The sequence below is a fragment of the Manis pentadactyla genome, chromosome 7 (genome assembly GCF_030020395.1).
Source record: "Manis pentadactyla isolate mManPen7 chromosome 7, mManPen7.hap1, whole genome shotgun sequence".
Classification (NCBI taxonomy): Eukaryota; Metazoa; Chordata; class Mammalia; order Pholidota; family Manidae; genus Manis; species Manis pentadactyla.
The window spans coordinates 28,456,871-28,478,222 of record NC_080025.1 but is presented as its reverse complement, the minus strand read 5'-3'; the positions used below and the strand labels follow the sequence as shown (position 1 = coordinate 28,478,222).

At 52.9% G+C, this 21,352-nt stretch overlaps 1 protein-coding gene and 1 long non-coding RNA gene across 4 annotated transcripts; one reads left to right on the top strand and one right to left on the bottom strand.

The window, feature by feature from the left end:
• Positions 1–3,120: 3,120 nt before the first annotated feature.
• On the bottom strand, positions 3,121–18,168 carry LOC130684374 (uncharacterized). Its single transcript, XR_008998622.1, has 3 exons — positions 17,669–18,168; positions 8,997–9,066; positions 3,121–3,619 (listed from the first exon to the last, which is right to left on the bottom strand). It is a non-coding gene; the product is annotated as an uncharacterized LOC130684374 (long non-coding RNA).
• Positions 18,169–19,603: 1,435 nt separating this feature from the next.
• Positions 19,604–21,043, top strand: LOC130684373 (protein FAM72A-like). Of its 3 annotated transcripts, none has more exons than XM_057505012.1 (2): positions 19,604–19,645; positions 19,766–21,043. In XM_057505012.1, exons 1-2 carry the CDS (start codon positions 19,604–19,606, stop codon positions 20,051–20,053), a joined length of 330 nt encoding a protein of 109 aa, XP_057360995.1. In that variant the 3' UTR covers positions 20,054–21,043. The 3 variants fall into 3 exon arrangements, with proteins under 3 accessions (XP_057360995.1, XP_057360996.1, XP_057360993.1); XM_057505013.1 differs by having other exon boundaries at positions 19,604–19,832; positions 19,958–21,043; XM_057505010.1 differs by having other exon boundaries at positions 19,604–21,043.
• Positions 21,044–21,352: the final 309 nt, after the last annotated feature.

Here is a 21,352-nt window from a genome sequence, read left to right as displayed (position 1 = left end):
TCATCCATGCTTGTGTGCTAGTGCTGTCGGCAAATGTCAGGGAGGGGGGAGGAGTGCTGCTAAGGTTAAGAGTGGGGGGCGGCAGGGGCACAGGCTGAGGAAGCACCCAGCAGCACACCCTCGGGGCCTGGCTGTGCCTGGGGACATGGCACACGACCTGGAGCTGTGGCCAGCCTTTACTACCTGCTGTGTCACTGCAGGTGCTTGGGACTGATTCAGTAGAACACAGCAAGAGACAAAAGAGAGGAGCCCTGATTGGAAGTCAAGGAGGACACAAAAGCCACTGGCCATAGCACCTGCCTGCCCTTGGCCTCTGCCCTCTGGCGTCCACCCCAACCTGGGCCCTGCCTGGCCAGGGAGGCTGCAGACACAACACAGACCCAGGCCTGGGGCGCAGGATCTGAAGGGTACCCTGAGGATGGCTGCCTACTTCCAGAAGCTGGCAGGCAGGTACACGGCGGGCAGGTCCTGTCATCCTCTGGTCAGATGGCCACTCAGGACCACACACCAGCACACGCTGGCCAGTGGACAGAGGCCACAGGACTTGGAGTCACAGCTCTGGCTTCCAGCCGTCATGGGCACCTGCCCTGCCCTGCAGACCCCTCAGCACCCAGACTCTCCCCATCTTCAGCCACACTTTCCCCTGGATCTCCTCCTGGGACCCTTCACCCCACACCCCACAGCGCCTGACAGAGGGTCTGGCCAAGCCAGGTGCTCAAGCATGTCCATGGTCCTCTCCACATAGAGATCTGGCCTGAAAAACATGGAGCTATGCCAGGAGGGAGACCCTACCACAGGACAGCAAGGGACTGTGGGCACCTCCAGGTCCTGAGGGGATCCTGCAAACTTCTGAAGGGTCGTGAGGAACCGTGGCTGGCCTCCTTAGGCTGCTCCCACTGTAGATCCTGGTCACACTGTCCGGCCCCCAGCACACCCACAGATGTAAGAACACCCAGCCCAGCAAGGGGGCAACCTCACCCCTGCCCCGTCCCTCCTCACACCACCCCTCCCTTCTCCAGCAGCCTCTGCCCTGGCACACTGAGGGCCAAGGCACTGGAGTGCCTCAGAAGCCCGCACCCCAGGGCACCTGTGTCCCCAGCCTGCGGCCTGGGGCATTTGGACTCTGACCAAAAACAGAGGTGTCCCACCTGCAGCATCACTGCCCACCACGCCCTCACCCAGGTTTTGTGTAAAATTGCAGTATTTCCAGAATCTCTCACCTGGCCTTAGTACATCTCTGTATCAATAGGTGTTTCCAAGGGGGCAGAGAAGCAGGCCGTCTCCATATCAATAGGTAATTATGAGGGTGAGCATGGGGCATATCTGGACTGGAAGGGGGGGGTCTCTTCTTCTGCAGCCAGTTGTGAGAGACTCGGGATGATGGCTTATAAGAAATGAATGGGTTTCTCCCACTTTTTTCCTCCTTTTGACTGATTTTGGTTTCAAAGGTACTTTACTCTGGGATTATCCCCCTGGAGTTAGAGGTCCTCCAGGGAGAACACAGCAGGGGCTGGTGAGGCCCAAGAGGCCCCTGGGCTGAGGACACCTTCCCGGCTGACCCCCGCTGTATCCAGGTCGGCTTCCCACGGGCAGGCTCCGGACAGGCTGCCAGCCTGCTTCCTGGGCTGTTCGGAGCCCCTCTGGGGGTGGCGGGGGCAGCAGGGTGGCCGTGAGTCCCACCTCTCCCTAGCCACTCCCTGCTCTTGCTGCCCCGAGTCACTCCTCCGCCCTCCCTGGTCTCCTTCCCCTCTCTCTGCCAGAGGCTTTCTCCAAATGGAAAGCAGAGCAAAGTCATTGCATTCCTGCCAGGAGGCCCGCTGCTGGGCCTGCTCCTGGCCGGCCAGCCCAGAGCCGGAGCCGGAGCCGGAGGTGGATCTGAAGAAGCCCCCTGCCCTGCTCGGGCAACAGAGGCAAAGACCCCGGCATCTACTGGTTCATCATCTGGCACACACGACACAAGGGAGCCACGGCATGTGCGATGAGCAGTTTTTCTGAGAGTACAAAACAGCTTGAGGAAGAGAATAAACCACTGAATCTCGGGCAGTGGTTACCTCCACATGTACTGATGGGGGATGTAATAGGAGCAGATTCTCATGGGGACTCATTTCTGTCATGTTTTTAATTTGTTTAAGCATTAACATGAGAACAGTGAACTGAGTATCCTATGGAATCTTGTTCAGAAATTTATCAAGAATCTGAAGAAGAGAAAAACCATTTCCCTACTTGGAAGCCTGCGTCTGGAATTCAGAGGTCTTGGGGCTTTCTTAGGGTCACCATGCCTGCAATGGAAGTCAATGGAAAAGTCCAAGAAAACCATCCAGGCAGGCTGACAGAGAGTCAGACCCTTCAGGAATGCAGGGTCAGGGTGCCCAACCAGGCGGAGGACCATGACCAGCTAAGGTGCCTGCTGAGAGCAAAGGGCGCAGGAAATGGACAAAGGGGGCCGGTGATCAGCACCTCAGCCATGGGAAGGGGACCCTGCAAACACAGGTGCTTGACTGATTTCTTTTTGTTACGAATAAGTTTCACCATGTGAGGATTTAGTAGTTAAATTTACATGACTCTAAAACAAAATCTCCCATGAGGTATAGTTCCAGGAGGAGGGGTTCCCCACCCGGGACAAAGTTTCCTACGAATGCCGTGAGAGCAAAGGAAGGCAAGGGCAAAAAGTTGGGAACTGAAAAGTTTATTCTCACAGCTCAGCCTTTCCCAGATCACAGCAGCGGCTCTCCGAGACCCCTCCCCATCCTCACAGCTCCGAACCCCAGCCATCCCGCCCTCTCCCCAGCCGCTGCTCAGAGGCTCCTCTGGTGGCGCCGGAGTTCTCCCTCCAGGTCCAGGGCGCTGCTCAGTCCCCACCCGACAGCCGGGAGGCACTCTGTAGGTGGTCCCTGGTGACTAGCAGGAGCCTGACCAATTACATACCAAGTCAAGGAGAGGAGAATAGGTGTTTCCTCTCCCCTACCCTGCACAGGCAATCCCATGACTGACTGGCCACTTTGCACCCAGTAAAAAACACCCCATAGATGTGCAAATAGGATATCTATTCGGCAAGGCAGGAATCCTGCTCATAAAGTTCCATTTTCCCCACCACATGGGACCCTTCCTGCAAGCATGGGTCTCTTTGGAGTGACTCATTATGGTGAAACTTGTTCAGTCAATGAACACCCAAAGATGCAACTAACTGTCACTTCCTGACATTGGGTGGGCACAAGACTTACTATTCCCAGAGGTTGGGTCTGCTGTCAGGAGCCGCAGCCCAGCAGGCGACACCCCTCTGCCCTGGGTGCCCTCCTCCCGGCCCTGGGTTAATGCTGGGCCCTGGCACTTTTCTTTCTCACTGCAGGGAAAGCAGATACCCACCAGACTTTTCTTTCCTGGAAAAATCACTCTCCTGGATGCTGGGCCACCAGGAAGGGCCTGAGCTGCTGGAACCAGGATTTATCCTGAGTGCTGACTGTCCTTAAAAGCACTCCCAGCAGAGGCCAGCCTGCAGTGTGTCCCTTTCAGTCATCACAAGATGCAGTTACCTCAGAAGCACCACCAGTTCATCAGAAGGCCCTCGCTCTTAGCCACTTTTTCCAGGGGACGATGTTCACAATACCAGGTGAGCCATTACCTACGGATCACAAGGTGGGCACTTGGAGTGAGCTCAGAGCATCGTGTTTACCACCCAGATTGAAGCGTTTCTGTATTTTACTGGAAAGGCTATGTCCATGCATGTCCACAGAACATCAGTTTGGTGGCCTTGCCCTGTTGGAACCCCTGCCTATGACCCCCTCATTCCACATCTTTCAAACCTCCCAACAGGAAAGCTTCACACTCCGAAGATATGACCACAGCCCAAGACCATGGAAGAGAACACAGCCATCCCTGGGCTGCACAGTGTACAGGCTCACACCCGACTGCTCCTTTAGGACATGGTGTACAACTGAGCACTGAAACTGGTGATCGTTGAGACCATGAACCCCAGAACCACATGGGCCTGAGGTCACCCTGGGCAACATTCGCTGATGAGGACAATGGTCCTTAACCTGGCACCGGCGCTCACTCCATGGTCTATCAGGCCTCAGCCATGGAGGAGGGGCCACAACACGCCTGATGGAGAAGCTGTGAGGCAGAAAAACAGATACAAGTGGAGTGGAGAGAGAATAAGGCCAGTAAATCCCACTAGAAGGGACACAAAGAGTTAACCAGTTAAAAATAGAGAGCCAGAAAAGACTCAGTTAATGAGTTAATCAGTTAAAGCTCCAAAGGCCAGGAATAACTTGGAATGTCCAAATATTCCCCAGATCAAGAAAAGTATCCCAGCATAGCCCATGTCTTCACTGTGTCAATTATATTATGCCATTGTAAGATTTACTTTATCCTGCTAGAAGGCCCAGCTTATTCTTTAACTTAATCTATATGTTGTTTTTCCTCCTCCAGCCCCTAATCAAGTAATTTGCAAGCTGGGCAGGAGGCAAGCATCATGATTAATTTAGCAAACAAGCCCAGATATAAACAGCATAGCAAAAACAGGAAAGATTCCATCTTAAAGCTAAGATTGCATTTAAAAACCCAGGTAGTTAAGAAGTAAGATTCTTCACATAGGCAAATAAACAATAACTTGGTCCACCTCTGGGGTAGGGCAGGTGATAAGTCGCCAGAGGGAAGGTGCTATCCTGGGGAGGAACTGGATCAGTAAATTTCTTGTGTTAAGTTAATTTTGCAAAATGACCTGGAAGACTGATAATAGAAGAGAAGAGAATAATGTCTTTCATCAAAGATAAACACTTTGAGACCACTTAAGTCAACATCTCCTAGCCCTTTGTCACATTCCTAAAAAAAATCCTTAAAAGGGGGAACCCCCAATCTTTCAAGGCCTGCCTCCTCTCTGAGGTCACCTGCTCTTTTTCTCAGCCTTTCAGGGCGCCCCTCCTCTCTGAGGATGCCTTTCTGTACTTTACTGTTTCTAAGGGTGCGGGGCTCACTTTCTAAGTACGTAACTTTGAACTTTTACTCTGCTTCACTGCTGTCTCTGCCCTTCTTTATTGCAGCTGGGTCAAGGACCAAGGGAAATGAACCCCACCCCCCCAACAAAGTCAGGGGCCTTCTGTGGAATTTCTGCCCTAAGACCAATTAGGTATGCAGGGAGACCAGAAGCCCTAGGTCACCGGGAGCAGTGGGGTTGAAGGACTGAGGCCTCCTCGTAGCCCTAAAGACCACCTCACACATCTTTCCCTGGTAGGAAACACACAGGAAAGGGAACTTGGAGGTCAAGGACAGGATTCCAGGAAGATTCGGATCTGGGAGAAGGGTGATCATGGGGCCCCTAAGGGGACCTGAGGACGTAAACTGCTGCTGCCTCGAGCCCGTCTCTACAAATGCTCTTCCTCTGGCCTTGTGCTTTCCACAGGCACGTTTGGGTCTTTGTACATTATTTTCCCCTTTTAGTGCTGATGCAGTTTCAAGTACTGAGCTAGAAAACTACAAGTTTCTAACATTTGCTCCAAAGGAACCTCAGTGAGAAAAGCAGGAAATGTTCTTGCAGTCTCCAAAGTGCAGACAGGCAGCACTACTCTGGGTCAGGACATGGCCCCGGCAGGTCCCGCAGAAAAGAACCCGCGCCAACCCACCAGGAGCACTGAGGGGCTGCTCTGCCACTGACCCAGGCGAACGCTGGAATGGACCTGTTCCCTGAGGAAGGGGTACCAGAGGGGGTCCTTCAGGAGCCAGGGAGGGGACTGGCCCTTCTCCCTTCTCAAATGTGTACTGAGTTGACTGCCCAGGGCATTTCTTCAAGGAGGAACATGACATTCAGTATGTTTTTAAAATGAGTCCAGGACCAAAAAGAGCCCCATGCCACAGCTCCAGGCTGTGAAGAAACATGACTTTAATGTGCTATGATTCCAACATTATTATCACATATATATCACCATCGGCGGGGGCAAATCAGGGTAGGGTAGAGAGGTCAGGGGGTTGGGGAGGGGCATCCCCTCTCAGGAAGTTTACTTCCAGCATTTTCTGGGTCCTCTGAAGCCCATTAGACGGAGTAGAGCTAGCCTAATGCACCCCCAGTGTCACCTTTGTGCCCCCCAACTGAGGAGAGGCCTCACATAAGCTGCTTTCAGAGTTTCATCCTCCAGTGAAGTGGGGCTCCAAGTTGGGGTCCAGGATGCTGAACAAAAGAGTCAGCTTAGCTTGGGGAGCTACCCCCCAGTATCCTGCCGCTCCACCTGTCCCCACTGCCCTCTGTGCCCTGGCCCTGTGCTGAGCACTCTGACAATCAGCAGCACCCACAGCTCCCTGCCACGGGAGGGGTCATGAACACCACCCACTCACAGAGGAGGAAACTGAGTCCCAGAGAGCGAGGGGAATCACAGTACTGAGCGGACTAGTTAGCACTGAAGCTGGGATCCAAACCCTGCCTTTAGGGACTCCCTGCACCCAGGGAGCAGCCCCTGTCCCCCACACCCATGGCCAGAAACTCATTAGCCCTGAGCAGAATGATAGCCAGTTTTTCTGGGTCCTGAAGAACAGTGTCTTTCTGCCAGCCCTCTGGCCTGGGGGCTCCAGCTGGCAGGACAGGATGTAGCTTCAGGACAGAGGGGCACCCCTGAGTTCCAGGGGCTGCAGCTCAGAGGGCCCTCTCAACTCCTGCCGGCAGCTGTAGCCCACACCAGACTCCTGCCTGGCTCCACCTCTTCTCATCATCAAGGGACTCAGTGGTTTGGAACACTAGGACACAAACTGCTTCTTGGGCTCCAGGTTACCCAGACTGGCAACCTCCTGAAGCAGCAGGATCTCACCCACTGTTCTGAATTCCTGGGGCAGTGGAAGGCTAGGATGCATACAGGGCCTGGCCAGGAACCCTGTAGAGAGGCCTTGTGGAGGTGAGAAGCAGGGAAGAGGTGTCCCTCATGAGGGAACCCTCCTTCCATCCAATGCCATCCAGCCCTGCCTGTTCTCACAACTGGGTTTCTAGCTCCTCCTTCAGGAAGGTGGCCTTGATGCCACACCCGTCCCCCACCTACCAAAGCCTTGAGTGTCCCCAGCTCTGGGTGTCTAACCCTCCCAAGACATGTTAGACTCATGGATGGGCCACAGGGGGTCCCACCCAGGGGGTCTGTGATTCCACATCCCATGCCCACCCCAGAGGTAAGCCAGTTACCTCTTTTTCTGGAAGTTAATCATGTCTCCTTGGAAGGCAGACAGCCAATGTCTATCAGAAGCAGTACCCTGAGTCCAAAACAAGTCCCCATTCCATCCTTTCTTGAGTTGCACTGCCACTAGAGCCCACCAAGGGGCAGGCCTGCGAATAAATAGCACCTGGGCCAGGCTCTGGGCTCTGAGAAGCATGGACAGGGGAGCTGACGCCAACCCTCTCAGGACAGACAGGGTGACTGAGGCCTCAGGCAGGAAGGCACCACCTGCCCCTGAAGTGCTTCCTGCCATTAAGGGGCAACATCCCACCCCCTGGGCAGGGCCTGAGGGAGAGGCCAATCCTGCTCAGATACGGCCTCCTGCAGCCCTGAGCTCCGGATTACGGGCCAATCCTCTGTAAGAAGACCAATTCCTGCAGTGGCTGGGAGGCTCTCAGGAGGGGAGGTGGCCAGGCGCTGAGACCTCTGGCCTAAGTGGGGGCTCTCTCCTCTGTGCCTCGGGGTCCTGGTCCCTCTGTGCCCCTCTGAGCTCACTCACCTCTAGATAACCATCCAGCAGGTTACCCAGCAGCAGCAGGTGAGAGAGGAACAAGCTCAGGAAGGGACCCATGTCCTGTGCCATTGGGGTGGGGTGGTGATTAGCCCTCACCTGTCCCAGGGGCGCCCATGGACCCTCCCCTAAAGCCCTCCCCGCCCAGCCGTCCAGGGCTCTGACATGAACTGGCCCATGCTGAGCTGCCTCCTTCCCTCCCATCCATTCCCTTCCTGGCCCCTCCCACAGCTGCCTTTAGCAATCCCAGGGTCTGAGGTCCCTGCCCCTCCCCAGCACCCAGCTTCTCCAGCCCACCTGGCCACTCCAGTGCAGGAAGTTCAGGGCCTCTGGCACCAGGAGCAGGTGCTGGGGGCACCCCCACAACCCTGAAACTGGCCCCTCTCTTCTTATCTGCTGCTGAGTGACCTGGGACCCCCGGGCCCCCTTCCAGTTTGGCAAAAATGGAGGTCACATCCTGCAGGGTCGAGAACAGGTCAGGGAGGTCATATTCTCCTCCCATGCGTCCCCTGCAAGAACCCAGACCTTGGTTCCTGGACATCTGGCCTGAGTAACCTGGTACCGTGCAGCCCCCTCCTCCGGCAGGCTCTCACTCCAGGGCAACCCCAGCCCCTCCTCCGGCAGGCTCTCGCTCCCGGATGACCCCAGCCCCAGCAGGCTCTCGCTCTGGGGCGACCCCAGCCCCAACCTCTGGCAGGTTCTCGCTCCGGGGCAACCCCGGCCCCAGCACACACTCATACTCAGAGGCATCCTTGTGCTGCGCGACCTGCCAAGGCGCTTCCTCATCTGCAGTGTGAAGGGAGCGCCCTCTGCCTCCCAAGGTTCCCTGGGGAGCTCAGTGTCACCTGACTGTCACCACGGCTGCCCTCCACATGCAGGCGGAGTGGGCACAAAGCCCCAGCACATCCTCTAACCCCTGGGAGGCAGGGTGGTCACCCCCGTGCCCAGATGAGAAGCCAAGACCACAGGGGGGCAGGGGCTGGCTCAGGAACCCCAGAAGAGAGGCAAGCCCTGCCCAGTCAGGGGCCCCATCCCCGCTGCTGTCCCCACACCAGCCCAGCCCTGACAAGGGGTCTGTCCTCTGGATTCTCACTGGGTGTCAGGTCTCCAGCCAGATGGAGCTGCAGAGGGTGAGAAACAGGACATCTCATGGGCCTGCTAGAGCCAACCCTGCCCTCCAGAGCCCCCCAGGAGTCTGCCCCCAGGCCAGGCCGGACTGTAGCCAAGGCCTTGCCCCTGGAATCCCCTCAGAGCCCTCCCTACCCGTCCCCCCTCCTTCCAGACCACCAGCCTCTACTTACCTTGAGAAGCCACTTCCTGCTCACCCCCTTGTCTTTGTCAGTTACAGTCTTGTACTTTCTGGAGCCCTTCCTGAGGAGAAGGGAAAGGAGGAAGAAAGGAGGCAATAAGGTAGCAGGCCAGGGGGACAGATCCCTTTTACTATGAACCCAGAAGATCCAACAGCCTGGAAGAGGCTTTCCACCAGGGCCCTGCGGCCTGGGGTCTCCGTGGCCTGGGGAGGGGGCTGTATGTTGTCACCTGGGGCCTCTGTTCCCATTTCTCCCAAGTAGGTCTGCTTTGGCCTCTGAGACCTAGTGCTGCAGAATGCTGTTATCTCCAGTGTGATTCAACCCAAACCTGACATTTAAGGAAACTGATTCCTGCAGAGGAACTGCTGGTCTCAGTCCCAGGGGAGCTCCCAGAGCCTGCCATCCAGGTCATTCCCTGTCCTCAGCATCCGCCACCTCCCAGGATGTCCCAGCTGACTGTGGGGACACTGCCAGTTCTGAGGTGGGGGTCCTGGTCCATTCAGGTGCCCTGCTGGGGACAGACCTAGCCCCCAGGAATCTTCTATCCAGATGTTTTTAAGCTGAGTGATGGAAGGGTTCTGCAGAGCTGAGAGTGGGGCCTGCTTTGCTGCTTCTGTCTCCTCCATGGATGTCTGTCCTTAAGGAGACAGACACCCAGGGAGCCCAGCACACTTGGGCCCTGGTGAACAGTGCTCCTGGGAGGAGGATTGTACCTCAACCCAAGGAATGAGCCAGGTAGTGAGCATTCCACCCCTGGGACTTGCAGGTCCAGGTCAGCATGCCCCTGGCAGGAGGGGCCCAGGGACTGTGCATGGTCAGACCCCAGGCATCAGTACTGAGAGCTGGGAAAAGAGAGGGGCAGACACCAAGAGGCACTTGTGGGCCCTTCCACAGGACACCTTGGCCACCCAGATTCAGACTCCACTACCCTGGCCCTGTCCTAGGTCATTATCTAGGTATCTCTAAAGCAAGTGTTGGTGATGCAGTTAGCTGCAGTGTCAGTCTGTGACAATGGTGTAGATGGCAGGTGCCAGGTGCTCACTGTCCCCCTTATGTGGCTGGTACCAGATGGAGGCCAGGCAGCTGTAGGTCTCCACTTCCATGAACAGCTCCTGGGGAGGACAGGGAGTGTCACCTGGCCCTGCCACAGCCCAGCTCTGTCCATGGTCCCCACAGTCCCAGGCAGGGTCACTGTTTAGAGCTGGAACTCAGGAAGCTGAGGATGTGGTTAAGCCTTGTGCGAATCAAAGGTTTCGTACCCATTCACTGAGGCACCCAATACAGGATGCACAGGACCTGGTATTGGTGGTGAAGGGAGCAAGGCATTTGCTCCCAGTCACCCTCACCTTCTCTTGCAGAAGAAGGTGGCTCACCTTGGCTATCCTGGGCATCTGACACCCATCTGCCATCCCTTGGGTTCTGCTCTAAATTCAGATGAAGATTACCCAAAGGGAACTACAACCAGGGCTTTTGTCTGCTTGTCTCCCGTGGAGTCAGGTACAAAGCAGAGGCCTAATTGCTAAGACTATGGAGGCCCCCTGGTTAAACGGAAGAAGGACCTAAGGCTCTGGCTCCCTTCCCAGCACCCCTAGCCAGTCTCCACCTGCCTTCCCTCTGGTCCTCAGACCTTCCTTATTGGTCTGCAAGGCCACTTGTATAGCAGGTCCCATGCCAGCCCTTCTGTCCCTGTGTGGACAGTGAAGGCTTGGGGGTTAAAAGTTCCTAGGTCACATGGTGAGGAAGTTGAGAAACTGGGACTTGAGCCCAGATCACAAGAATTCACATCAGGGAAGGGCAGGTCTGGGGCAGCTGATGACACCGAGAAGGCTGGCCACCCGCTGGGGAGGGAACACCAGGATGGTGGGCTCCTCCTCCCTTGGCAGGTCCTGGGTGGTCACACACAGGGGCTAATGGGCTCTGAGGGCAGCTCTGGCTCTGCCGTGATTAGTGAGGCTGAGGCTGCCGCTGGGCTTTCCTCCAGCTCTGCAGGGGCTGACACAGGTGACACCGGCCCCAGATTCAGCACACGGAGCACAAGGAGCACCAGAGCTGGCTCAAAAGAGCCGGCCCTTCCTGTGTCTCTGGGGCCAGGTGGGGCTGCTCATGTGGTTCTGGAGCAGGACACAGAGAAAGGGTCACTCACGTAACTCATTCCCCATGACTTCCCAGTGACTGGAGAGACCTCACTGCCTTTTGGGGAACCCCAGACAGTCTCCTGGCTGCAGCCCGTACCCTTCCGGTTCTGGCACAGTGGGCCCTTGCTGCTCCAGCTGGACCTGCAGGAGGCGGACCTGGTCCTCCAGGTCTAACCCAGGAAGGCTGCCCTGCATTAAGGCCAGCTGGAGCTTAAAGCCGGGAACATGCTGGGGCTCCCAGAAATGGTGCACATCCTGTCCCAGCCAGAGGCTCTTGATGGAAGAGACAGCCACGGGGGAGGCCGTTGGGCAGCAGAGTGAGAGGCCTGGCCTTTCCTGCCATGCTGCTCTCCCACAGCACCCTTGTGTGACCCTGCCTGTCCATGGGTCAGTCCCTCCCCACTCCTGACCCATGTGTGTCTGTCTTGAGACCCCATCCTTCCCTGTCCTCCTGAATAGGAAGCTCCCAGACCTCGGCTGACATATGGAAATTAAAAGATACATGAGATGCTGGTTTTGCTGGTCCCTCCCCCACCCAAACCCTCTTCTGTGCAGATGGATGGCCCTCCTGCGGGACTCAGTGGCACTCAATTTTCAGTTGCTCCTCTGGCACCTCATCCTGTCCCCTGTAACCTGTAACACAAGTGGCCATAAGGGCATCACATGCGATGTACAGTGCCCAGGCGAGACTGCCTGACTCCGACAAGGACGCAGGCACGGGGTAGTGTCTGCTTCATTCACGGTGGTGCTGTGTCTCACAAAGAGCCTGCATGTATTGTTGCTGAAGGGAGTCCTACCAGAACCTTTCCGGAAGCCCCTCTGCCACACTCAGAGATTCCTAATGTGGCCCCAACGAGGACAAGGATCAGGACCAGCCAGACGGAATCTCAAGCCTCCTTTAAAAAGGCTGCTTTCCGTGTGCTTCCCAACTCGGCAAGGCGTCAGGCAAGGGAGGGGTGAGGCAGATGACTTTTCTTAAGAAGAAAAAAGTTAATAGCCTGGAAAGGCACAGCATGTCCTGCAGCCCTTCCTGCAGAGCCAGGCACCAGGTGTACCCCTCCAATGACTCATCCCATTTTCCCTATGAGCACCCTAGGAGGCTGATCATCTGCCACCCCCATTCAGAGGAGCAAACTGAGGCTCAGAGACATGCGGAGACATCCAAGACACACAGCTGGCCATGGGCAGACCCCAAATTCTGCCTCCAAGATCAGGCACAGAGGGGCATCTGCATAAACCTCCGGCCAGGGAGAAGAGGGCAGATCACCCTGTGGGCAGAGATACTTGGTCCCTGGCACTCACATTCTCATCCTATCTTCTGTGACTGGGATTTTGATCATGACCTATCTGCCAAGTGTCCAACACCTAACCATCTGCTGTCAACCAGCAAGGTTCCCCCTCCTCTCCTGCCTTCTGTCACCTCCCCTCCCCACCCCACCCCGACATACACGGGGGAGAGGCCAGGGGTGGGGGTGCGGCCCGGAGTGATCTCCTCCAGAGGTTAACACAGCAAGGACAGGGAGAGAGGAGTTCACAGGGAGAAACTGACACCCAGTCCCACAGCCCAGAGGCCCAGGAGGGCACCAACCATGCTAAGCATCTTCAGAGCCAGTGCCCTGGGTGTGAAGTAGTAAGAACGGCACTTTTTCTCCCAAGGCCCTGCTCCCCAGACACAGAGCCCAAGTCTCATCCTGAGAAAACCACCACGCCTACCCAAACGGTGAAACAGTCCACAAAGAATCTATGGAGCACTCCTCAAAAATTCCAAGGTTAATAAAATCAAAGTTAAGCTTAGAAACCATCAGTCAAGGGCAGCGTATGGACATGACAAGGAAATGCAACATATGCTGGATCAAACTGTGGGACAGAAAAGGTAAAACTGAGGAATCTGGGTGAAGGATCTACTTTAGATAAAAATGTATCAGTATTGTGACCATACAAGCCTATAGTGAAAGAAGGGACCCTCCATATGGGCTACAAGGCAAATCTCTGCAATACCTTCACAGTTTTTCTCTAAATGTAAAATAGCTTTAAAGACAAATGTTTACTTTAAAATACTATATTTTTTCTAAGACCTCTTACTAATTTAGTTCTAATATATTCATAGCAATACCACTTTTGTTAATAGATTATAGAAAACAATGTCCTATCATATCAATACATAGCTCACACATTTTATGTTAGGGTAACAAAGATATGTGTACAATTTTTGGATAATGTCTTAATATGCCTGGGTGGCTATAACAAAATACAACAGACTGGGTGGCTTAAAGTGGAGGGACTTATTTCTCACAGTTCTGGAGGCTGAAGCAGTGTCAGCCAGTCTGGCACCTGGTGAGAGCTTTCCACCTGCTTGCAGACAGCTGCCCTCCCCAGATGTCCTGGCCTGGCCTTTCTTTGGTGCCTGTGCACAGCCAGAGGGAAAGCAAGCTCCTCTTATAAGGGTGCAAATCTTTTGGATCAGGGCCCCACCTTTACAACTTCATTTAATCTTAATTATTTCCTCACAACCACTGGATTGATTTAGGGCAGGGAGAATACTGGCCTTGGTGTGACAGTTCGATCAGGAGGTGGCTGAAGCTGTAGTTTGCACATGAACCTGAGCTCCTAAGCAAGTGGCTACTACCTTTTAAGAGTTAGCTTGCCCTGGGACAGGCAATCTCTCCCCATACCTTTATGGTCCCCAATACCAGAGCATCAAGAACACAAAAATAAAAAAATACAGTTAGTTTAATAAGCCCTGTGAGGACTAGATACCAAGTAGATGAGTGTGGAATCGATGCAAACATAGAACAGATGCAAACACTCGGTTCATCCCATACAGATCACATTATTATATTATTATTGTTTAGCATGACTGTGTACTTGGTTTGCTCTGTAAACATCTGGCAGGGAAAGATACAGATTGTACAAAATCAGGTGTGTTCAATGAATATAAAACTTTAACAAAATATGTGGATATACCCTCAGAATTTAAAAACAAACAGTAAGAAAGGGAAAAAAATGAGAAATCGATGAATCACCAGATGAAAGGACTTGGGGGAAATGGGCCTCTAACAAAATAAGGACATGGTAGATATCCTAATGGCACCTTTGAAATGGAAAGGTTTACAAAATTAGACAAAGTGATTTAAGATTTTGAATTTCTAAGAAATTTTAAATAATTTTAAATAATTTATGCAATATTCAAAAATCAGCTACTGATTTGGTTCTTGAATATTTGGATGATTCAGATTCTATGGAAATGTTATCTTAAGTGATGTTAAGAAAAATGTACTACTAATAGTAGTTATTTTCAGAATTACTATTGTGTTTCAATCTTCTAAAAGATATTCATGAATTTTGCTTACTAAAATGTTGTCCAAGTTTGGAAGTCCCCTTAATATACATTTATCTAAGGAATACTACTCATAGTGGGGTACTAGGAATTAAACATATATATAAAACATTTTTATATAAAATATATATTATGTAAAATTTCATATAAAGTAGACTATATTATAAATATACATATTATACATATTTTTAGATAGCCACTGAGTCATGAGATACTGTCAAATATGGCAACACTTTCCATTGCAAGCCAGCTATGTTCAGAATTATATTTTTTAAATTATTACTGATTGGTTTGCTCCCATTAAAGCTGGGAAATTAAAGATAATAAATTATGGTTTGGATGTAAATAACATTTAGCTTACACAATATTGTGAATTTTTGTTCACTACTGTAAATATTTCCAATTATCATTTCAACTGCTTATTCAAGAGCTCACACGTGCATGCATGCGTGTGTACACACACACACACACACACACACACACACACACACACACACACACAACAAATCATGGGGCTCCAGGGTCTATGAACTATAATGACAGCTGTAGACCCTATCATCATAATTCTGCCTTAATTCTGTGCTGGCCTCTGCAGGAGCCACTGCAAAACTCAACACAGTAGTCTACAAAATGCCCACATATTCATACCACTCTTCTTTCCACTCAATTCCACTGTGTCTTTAGGAACCTGTCCTTTCCTAACACCTGATAAATAATTCACTTCCTTCCTAGAGCTAAAAGCAGGTAGGACTGTTGTAGGAATCTGCTGAGCACAGGCCTTGAGTCTATACTGAAGGATGGGAGAAGGTAGTGACAGCTCTGTGCTGTCTTTCAACACTTCCCCTGAGCACCTCCGATGCATCCAGCCCAGCAGCCAGAAAAAGGCACTCACCATTAGACCAGCAGATTCTGGCAGGGAGCAGTGGCAGGGAAGACTTGGAGTGTGCTCTCTACTGTTTACCAGGTGAGGAAACTGAGGCCAGGATGAGCAGGTACCAGGGCTCAGGGCCACAGACTCCCAGCCTCAAGCTTGTGTCACTGGGCCAGCAGGCATGGCCATCTCCAGCACAGGAGTCCCCACATGCCCATAATATAGATGAGAACCTCTTTCTCTCTGAGAGGAGGCATGGAGCTCCCCAATCCCACCCTGATTTGCTTCCTAATCATGACATTGATCTGAGCCAGAGTATCCCTTTCAAGAAGATGGAATTGAAGGCTTCCAGCATATGCCAAGGCAGAGGTGGTACTCCTCTCTAGGGACATGTGGCAGAGAGGTGGGATAAAGGGGTTTCAGGAGTCTGTTTTCAGATCAGCCCCTCTCCATCCCCCAGCAAAGAAAGGGAAAAGCCACCACCATGACCACCCAGTCTGACACACAGGGGCCCACAGAGAACCAAATTCCTGGAGTCAGCACAGCTTAACAGCTGCAGTGTGATCTCCACTGCCTCAGCTCCACAAGGGACTCAGCCTACGCCTCTCAGTTTCGAAAAACCCCTGCCAGGGAAGAAGGGGCTGGACCAAAAAGTCTCTCAACCAGCGCATCTCCTGCGGCAATGGGAGCTCCACTTCCAGAAACCTCACTTCCTGTCTGTCTTACTGTTTTGGATGTAGGACGATAATTCTGCATTTAGGGGAAAATTTTCCAAATCTTGAAATTTAACAAGCAGACTGCCGGCTGCTCTGATAACATTGGAAAACAGAAGAATTTTCTAAGTAACCTTTCCCATTTTCCAAATAACAAACTCATGTAATCCATTCTCTGCTGCCTCTGGCGACCAAGATGAGAACTAGTTTGAAGTCATTGGTAATTTTTGACTTTCAAATTCAAGTGCTGTAATTTTGGGGACACTTTCTTCATTCACAGCTCCTCAGCTGCTGCGGTGCAGGAGACAGACCCACGCGACTCTGTCCCACACCCATGGCCATGTTCCTGGAAAGGCAGGTGAGGCCAGTCTTCCTTTCCTAACCTGGGGCCTCTGGGGCTCCTGCATTCTCTCCACTTCCCCATTTCCCTTCTCTGGGCAAAATCTGCCACGACTTCCTCTTCATGAAGTGCCCCAGTCCCCCTGGCTCTCTCCAGAAGCCCCTTCCACAGACTTCTCTCTCTCCAAGTTTTCCCCAGGACACTACCAGGCAGGGGCTCATGGGGCCCTCCCTCCTGCTGGCCCGGAAGCACCGTCCCTCATGTCTTTCTGGCACAAATGACAAGGGACAGAGTGCCCTCCTACAGGAAAGGACTAAGTGGGTAGACAGACCTCTCTAGAGAGAGCAGGACAGACACCCATTTGCTAAAGCCCAATTATACCACACTAGTAAAAGGTGAGTTTCTCCAGGGATGCATTTAGAACCATACATGTAGAAAATGTTCCTTAGCCATGTCAGATACATTTGCTCACGACAACGCAAGGGAATCCCAGGAGCAGGGGGGGCTCTCAGAGTCCACCAGGACCCCGCATTTCCCCAACGAGGCCCCACCCCCGCCAGGTACACCCACCCTTTTGTTCAGTGAGGTTTGTCCAGGAGTAGGTGGGAAGGGGCTGGCTCATCTGCAGGGCCTGGGTGAGCGCCAGAGGCTGTGGGCCCGCAAGGGCGCTCCTTCCCAGTGGCCCCACCTCCCGAGTGGAGGAGATACTCTGCCAGCGAGAAGGGGCAGGGGCCTGTCATTTCGAAGCAAAAACACACCTTGGCCTGTTCACCGGCGGCATCTGCACAAGTGGCCCTGGCCAGCTGGACTCAACTCGGCACCGTCCAGGCCCAGCGGCGGCCGCCCCTCTCATCAGGTGGCACCCAGCCGCCACCATCTGATTCATTCCCACCCCAGTCTGCCCAAACCTTCCTGCTTTCCGAGTTCGCGGGCAGGTGCAAGAACCTTGGCGTGCCCTGCCCGCGCCATGGCTCCATCTGTCCAGCGCACTCGCGCAGCTCGCCGTCCGGTGGCCCCACCACCATCGGGCTCAGACCCCCCATCACAGGCCACGCAGCGCGGAGTGGGGAGCCGAACCGGACGCGCGTCCCCAGGGCGCCTGAGGAGAGCAGGACCCCAGTCTGGGCGCCCGCCCGAGGATCTGGGGATGGGACTGGGGGTGGCGGCCGGGCGGCTGGGCGGCGGATGGGCACTGGGGCCGGCGAAGCCGCGGGGGACGCAAGCTGGGACCAGAGGGTCGCTGGATCAGTACAGCAGCTCGCCTCACCTGTACAGTTGGGTTCCCACCGCCTTGTCGCGCGTCGCCCTCTGACGAGGAGCTATCGAGTCGGCCGCCCAGGCGGCCCTGAAGGTTGCGGCCCGCGCTCCTTGGGCCGGCGGCCCGGCGGGCGCTGGGGGCCGTTGGGGGCCGTACTGGGGCTCAGAGCCCGGCCGGCGGCGACGAACGGGCTGGGCAGCGGGTCGCAGAGGGCGCGGCCCCTACCAGAGCTGCTGCCATTGCTGGCGCGCGCTCCTAAGGACCACTGGGTGGGCGCCCGCGCGGCGTGGCGGGTGAGGGGAGTCAGAGTTCCCATGGCAACAGGCCTGTAAGCGGCTCGCGGCACAGCCGCGGAGCGGGAAAACTGAATGGGGTGCCACCTGGGACCTCCGTCCCCGTCCCGGCCGCGCCCACCCTGGGACTGCGGAGGGTAACAGGAAGGGAGGCGCCAGCTGCGCCTGCGCCTTCCCACTCCCCGTTCGCTGTCTCGCTGGATCCCCCATGCGGAGCGGGGAACTTGGAAAGTGTATGTTCCTGTGTCCTGCGCACCGTCGAAACTGCTTCTTCCAAGGCGTGCAGCCTCTGTGGCCCCTACAAGGACCAGCTCGGGGACACCTCCGCCACTCCCCTGCCGCCCCAGACCCAGCCCTGGACAAGTGCTCACCTCGGGGGAGGTGCCTCTGTCTGAGGGAGTCTGACGCAGAAACTGGGGTCTTAAGAGAGCCTGTGCACTCCTTAGCCTGCACCACCACCACCACCACCCCCGCACTGCCTGTGCGCAATGGAAATCTCAGTACATTGTTTCTGGATGGAAATAATCATTCCTTCCGTGGGTTCTCAGACTGAATGAAGGATGACATTCCCATTGGTATGCTATTATCGGTATAACAGGATATTTTGAGTGGCAGTTCTTTATAGTTTTTATAGCCAGAAATATGATATGGAAAAGAGGGTCAGTGGAGGTTTTGCTGCCAGGGTTGAACGGTGTAGGGAAAGCACAAAATGATCAATCCAGGCACAGATGCCTGTGAATGTGGGCCTGGTGCTATCCAGGGAGAAACCTGGGTTACCAAAGAAAGGGTAACTGGGCTGCGAGACCATCAGGGGTAATCCAGAGGGCTCTGCTGGAGACACGGCTGGCCTCGGGCCTCAGGCAAGGATTTGAAATGCATGAGCTCTGTGCTGTGATTAAGGCAGATCTTTAAAACTAAAGCCTGGGGACCTGTGCCCCGCCCACCACCACCACCGAGCGCTCTGAACCTCTCCAGGAGACAGCTGAGGGGACGGCGGGGGGCAAACGGCGCGAGAGCCAGCGCGCTGAGGGCCGGGGGCTGCCGGGAGAGAAGTGAAGCGGGGGACTCGCGAGCAAGCCGACCCGAGGAGGGTCCCGGGAGGACTAAGGAGAACCAGGGTTTGTCCCGGTGGGAAAAGCCGAGGGGAGTTCCGAAACCTGGGGACAGGAGGAAGATTTCCAAAGAGGAGGCGTGGGGAGGGAGGCTGAGCCAGCGATCCCCGGGGAGGAATCGGAGCGCTCCGAGGGAGGGGCCTAGGAGAGGGGAGTTTTAGATCAAGGCGCTGTACCGGAGAAAGCTCAGGGAATCGCTACAGCGGCAGGAGCCAACGAGCGGAGGAGCCTTTTAAACGCGACAAGGAAACCCGCGGGGAAGGTCCCGAGGCCCCTTGCAGCCTGCCTCCCCACTTCATACTCCACTCCCTTCCCCGAAAGTTAGAAAGAAAGCCGAATTTGCTGCTTCTCCCCTGTTCCTACTCAATACATACGACTTTCAGCTTCCCGCGGGAAAATAGAAAAAATTAATTTCTTCCCAGTCTTAAGGCTGAGAAAAGCTCGAGGCCTCGCAATTTGATTAGACTGGGGGCAAACTAGGGAAGCTATTGCTCTAGTTTTCTTTTCAAAGTCCCACATTACAACCTTCCTGGGACGTCATGTCTACCAGCAACTGTAGTTTCAAGGACCCGTGCGTGTCCATCCTGCGTTGCAAATTCTGTAAACAAGTGCTCAGCTCAAGGGGAATGAAGGCTGTTTTGCTGGCTGATACTGAAATAGACCTTTTCTCTACAGACATCCCTCCTACCAATGTGGTGGACTTCATTGGAAGAAACTATTTCACTGAAATCTGCAAATGCAAACTGAAGGACATTGCATGTTTGAAATGTGGGAACACTGTAGGTTATCATGTCATTGTCCCATGTTGTTCCTGCCTTCTTTCCTGCAACAATGGACATTTCTGGATGTTTCACAGCCAGTCAGTTTTTGGTATTAACAGACTAGATTCTACAGGTGTAAATTTCCTACTCTGGGGCAATTTGCCAGAGATAGAAGAGAATCCAGATGAAGACTTGTCAGTCATCCCAATGGAGGAGTGCATTAGATGAGTGGAATTACAACACATATCATATTCAGACTTTTTCCTATGTAAAATATATACTAATGGATCAACTTTAAAATTATTAATGAGGACTTGCCAGTGATTTCTGTTTTTGAAAAAAAATGAGACATTTGTTGATTTATTTATTTGCCATCTCATATTAATCACCTGAGTTTAATTTGAGCCAATGTGATTCTTTTCTTTTTCGCTTCTACTTCTCCTCCTCTCTCCACCCCTCTACCCAATATAGGTGTATTCTTAAATTCAGATAGAAGATTCTTTCATGTGTAACTCAGCTTCCTCCCAACCAGGGAGAGCTTTTCTTATAACTAGAAGCCAAATACCATTATTTTTACATTCCTGAATAAAGGGCATTAGTACCTACACACACACATCAACCATACATATAACCATGCATACATGACAAATTCAACAGGGAATTAGAGCTTGACCAGGAATTTTTAAAAACAGGCTGTTCGGTTTCCATGGGTACTGGTTATCCAATGTTATATTGGTGAAAACTACTTGAATATGGAGCAAGACCTTGTGAATCAGCAAACAGAATAAATTAAATTTGTGGAGAAATCGTCTTAATTCCTCAGCATGACGTCACATAAATGAAATTGTCAGAAAATGATCAATCTGTACTGTTTACCAATATTATATATTGACATTCCTCTGAAGTCATATGGACATTGTATTATAAAAGCCAGATGAATTAAACCTGTGTCTAAGCTATCCCATTCTTTAGGGATTTCCATGTAAATAGCAGATTTTAGATGTGAGTAGTCTCAGATGAACCCTTAAATAGAAAAAAATTAAAGTGGTTTGCTTAAGCCACTGTACAGTATAAAGAGAGTTGTTTGTTTGTTTACGCTGCATTCAGAGCCACATAGGAATAGGAAATTCAGATGGTGCTGAATTCTGGTTGTATGTACAGCTAAAATCAATGTGTTTCCTTAGCCAATATCTCAGCTTAGAGGCATTTTGTCAATAGTGATACCACAACAGACTACGTTGTGGTTTTGTAAATAAAATTTTGTTTGAAAAATGAAAAAAAACACACAAAAAAACTAAAGCCTGGGTGTAAGTCCCGGGAGAAGAAATACCGGGGCAAAATACCTCTAAAAACCGAAATCAGTCAAAGAGAGAAATAAAGTTTAAAATCGGTTTATTGCTCACAAGCTGCAGTCCTGCCCTGTCTCTCTTTCCAGCTCCAGCAGCAGGGAAACCGACCCTCCCCTCACTTCTCAAGTACAGATAAGCCCTCCTTGCCCAGGTAATTACCCATTGATATGGAGATGAA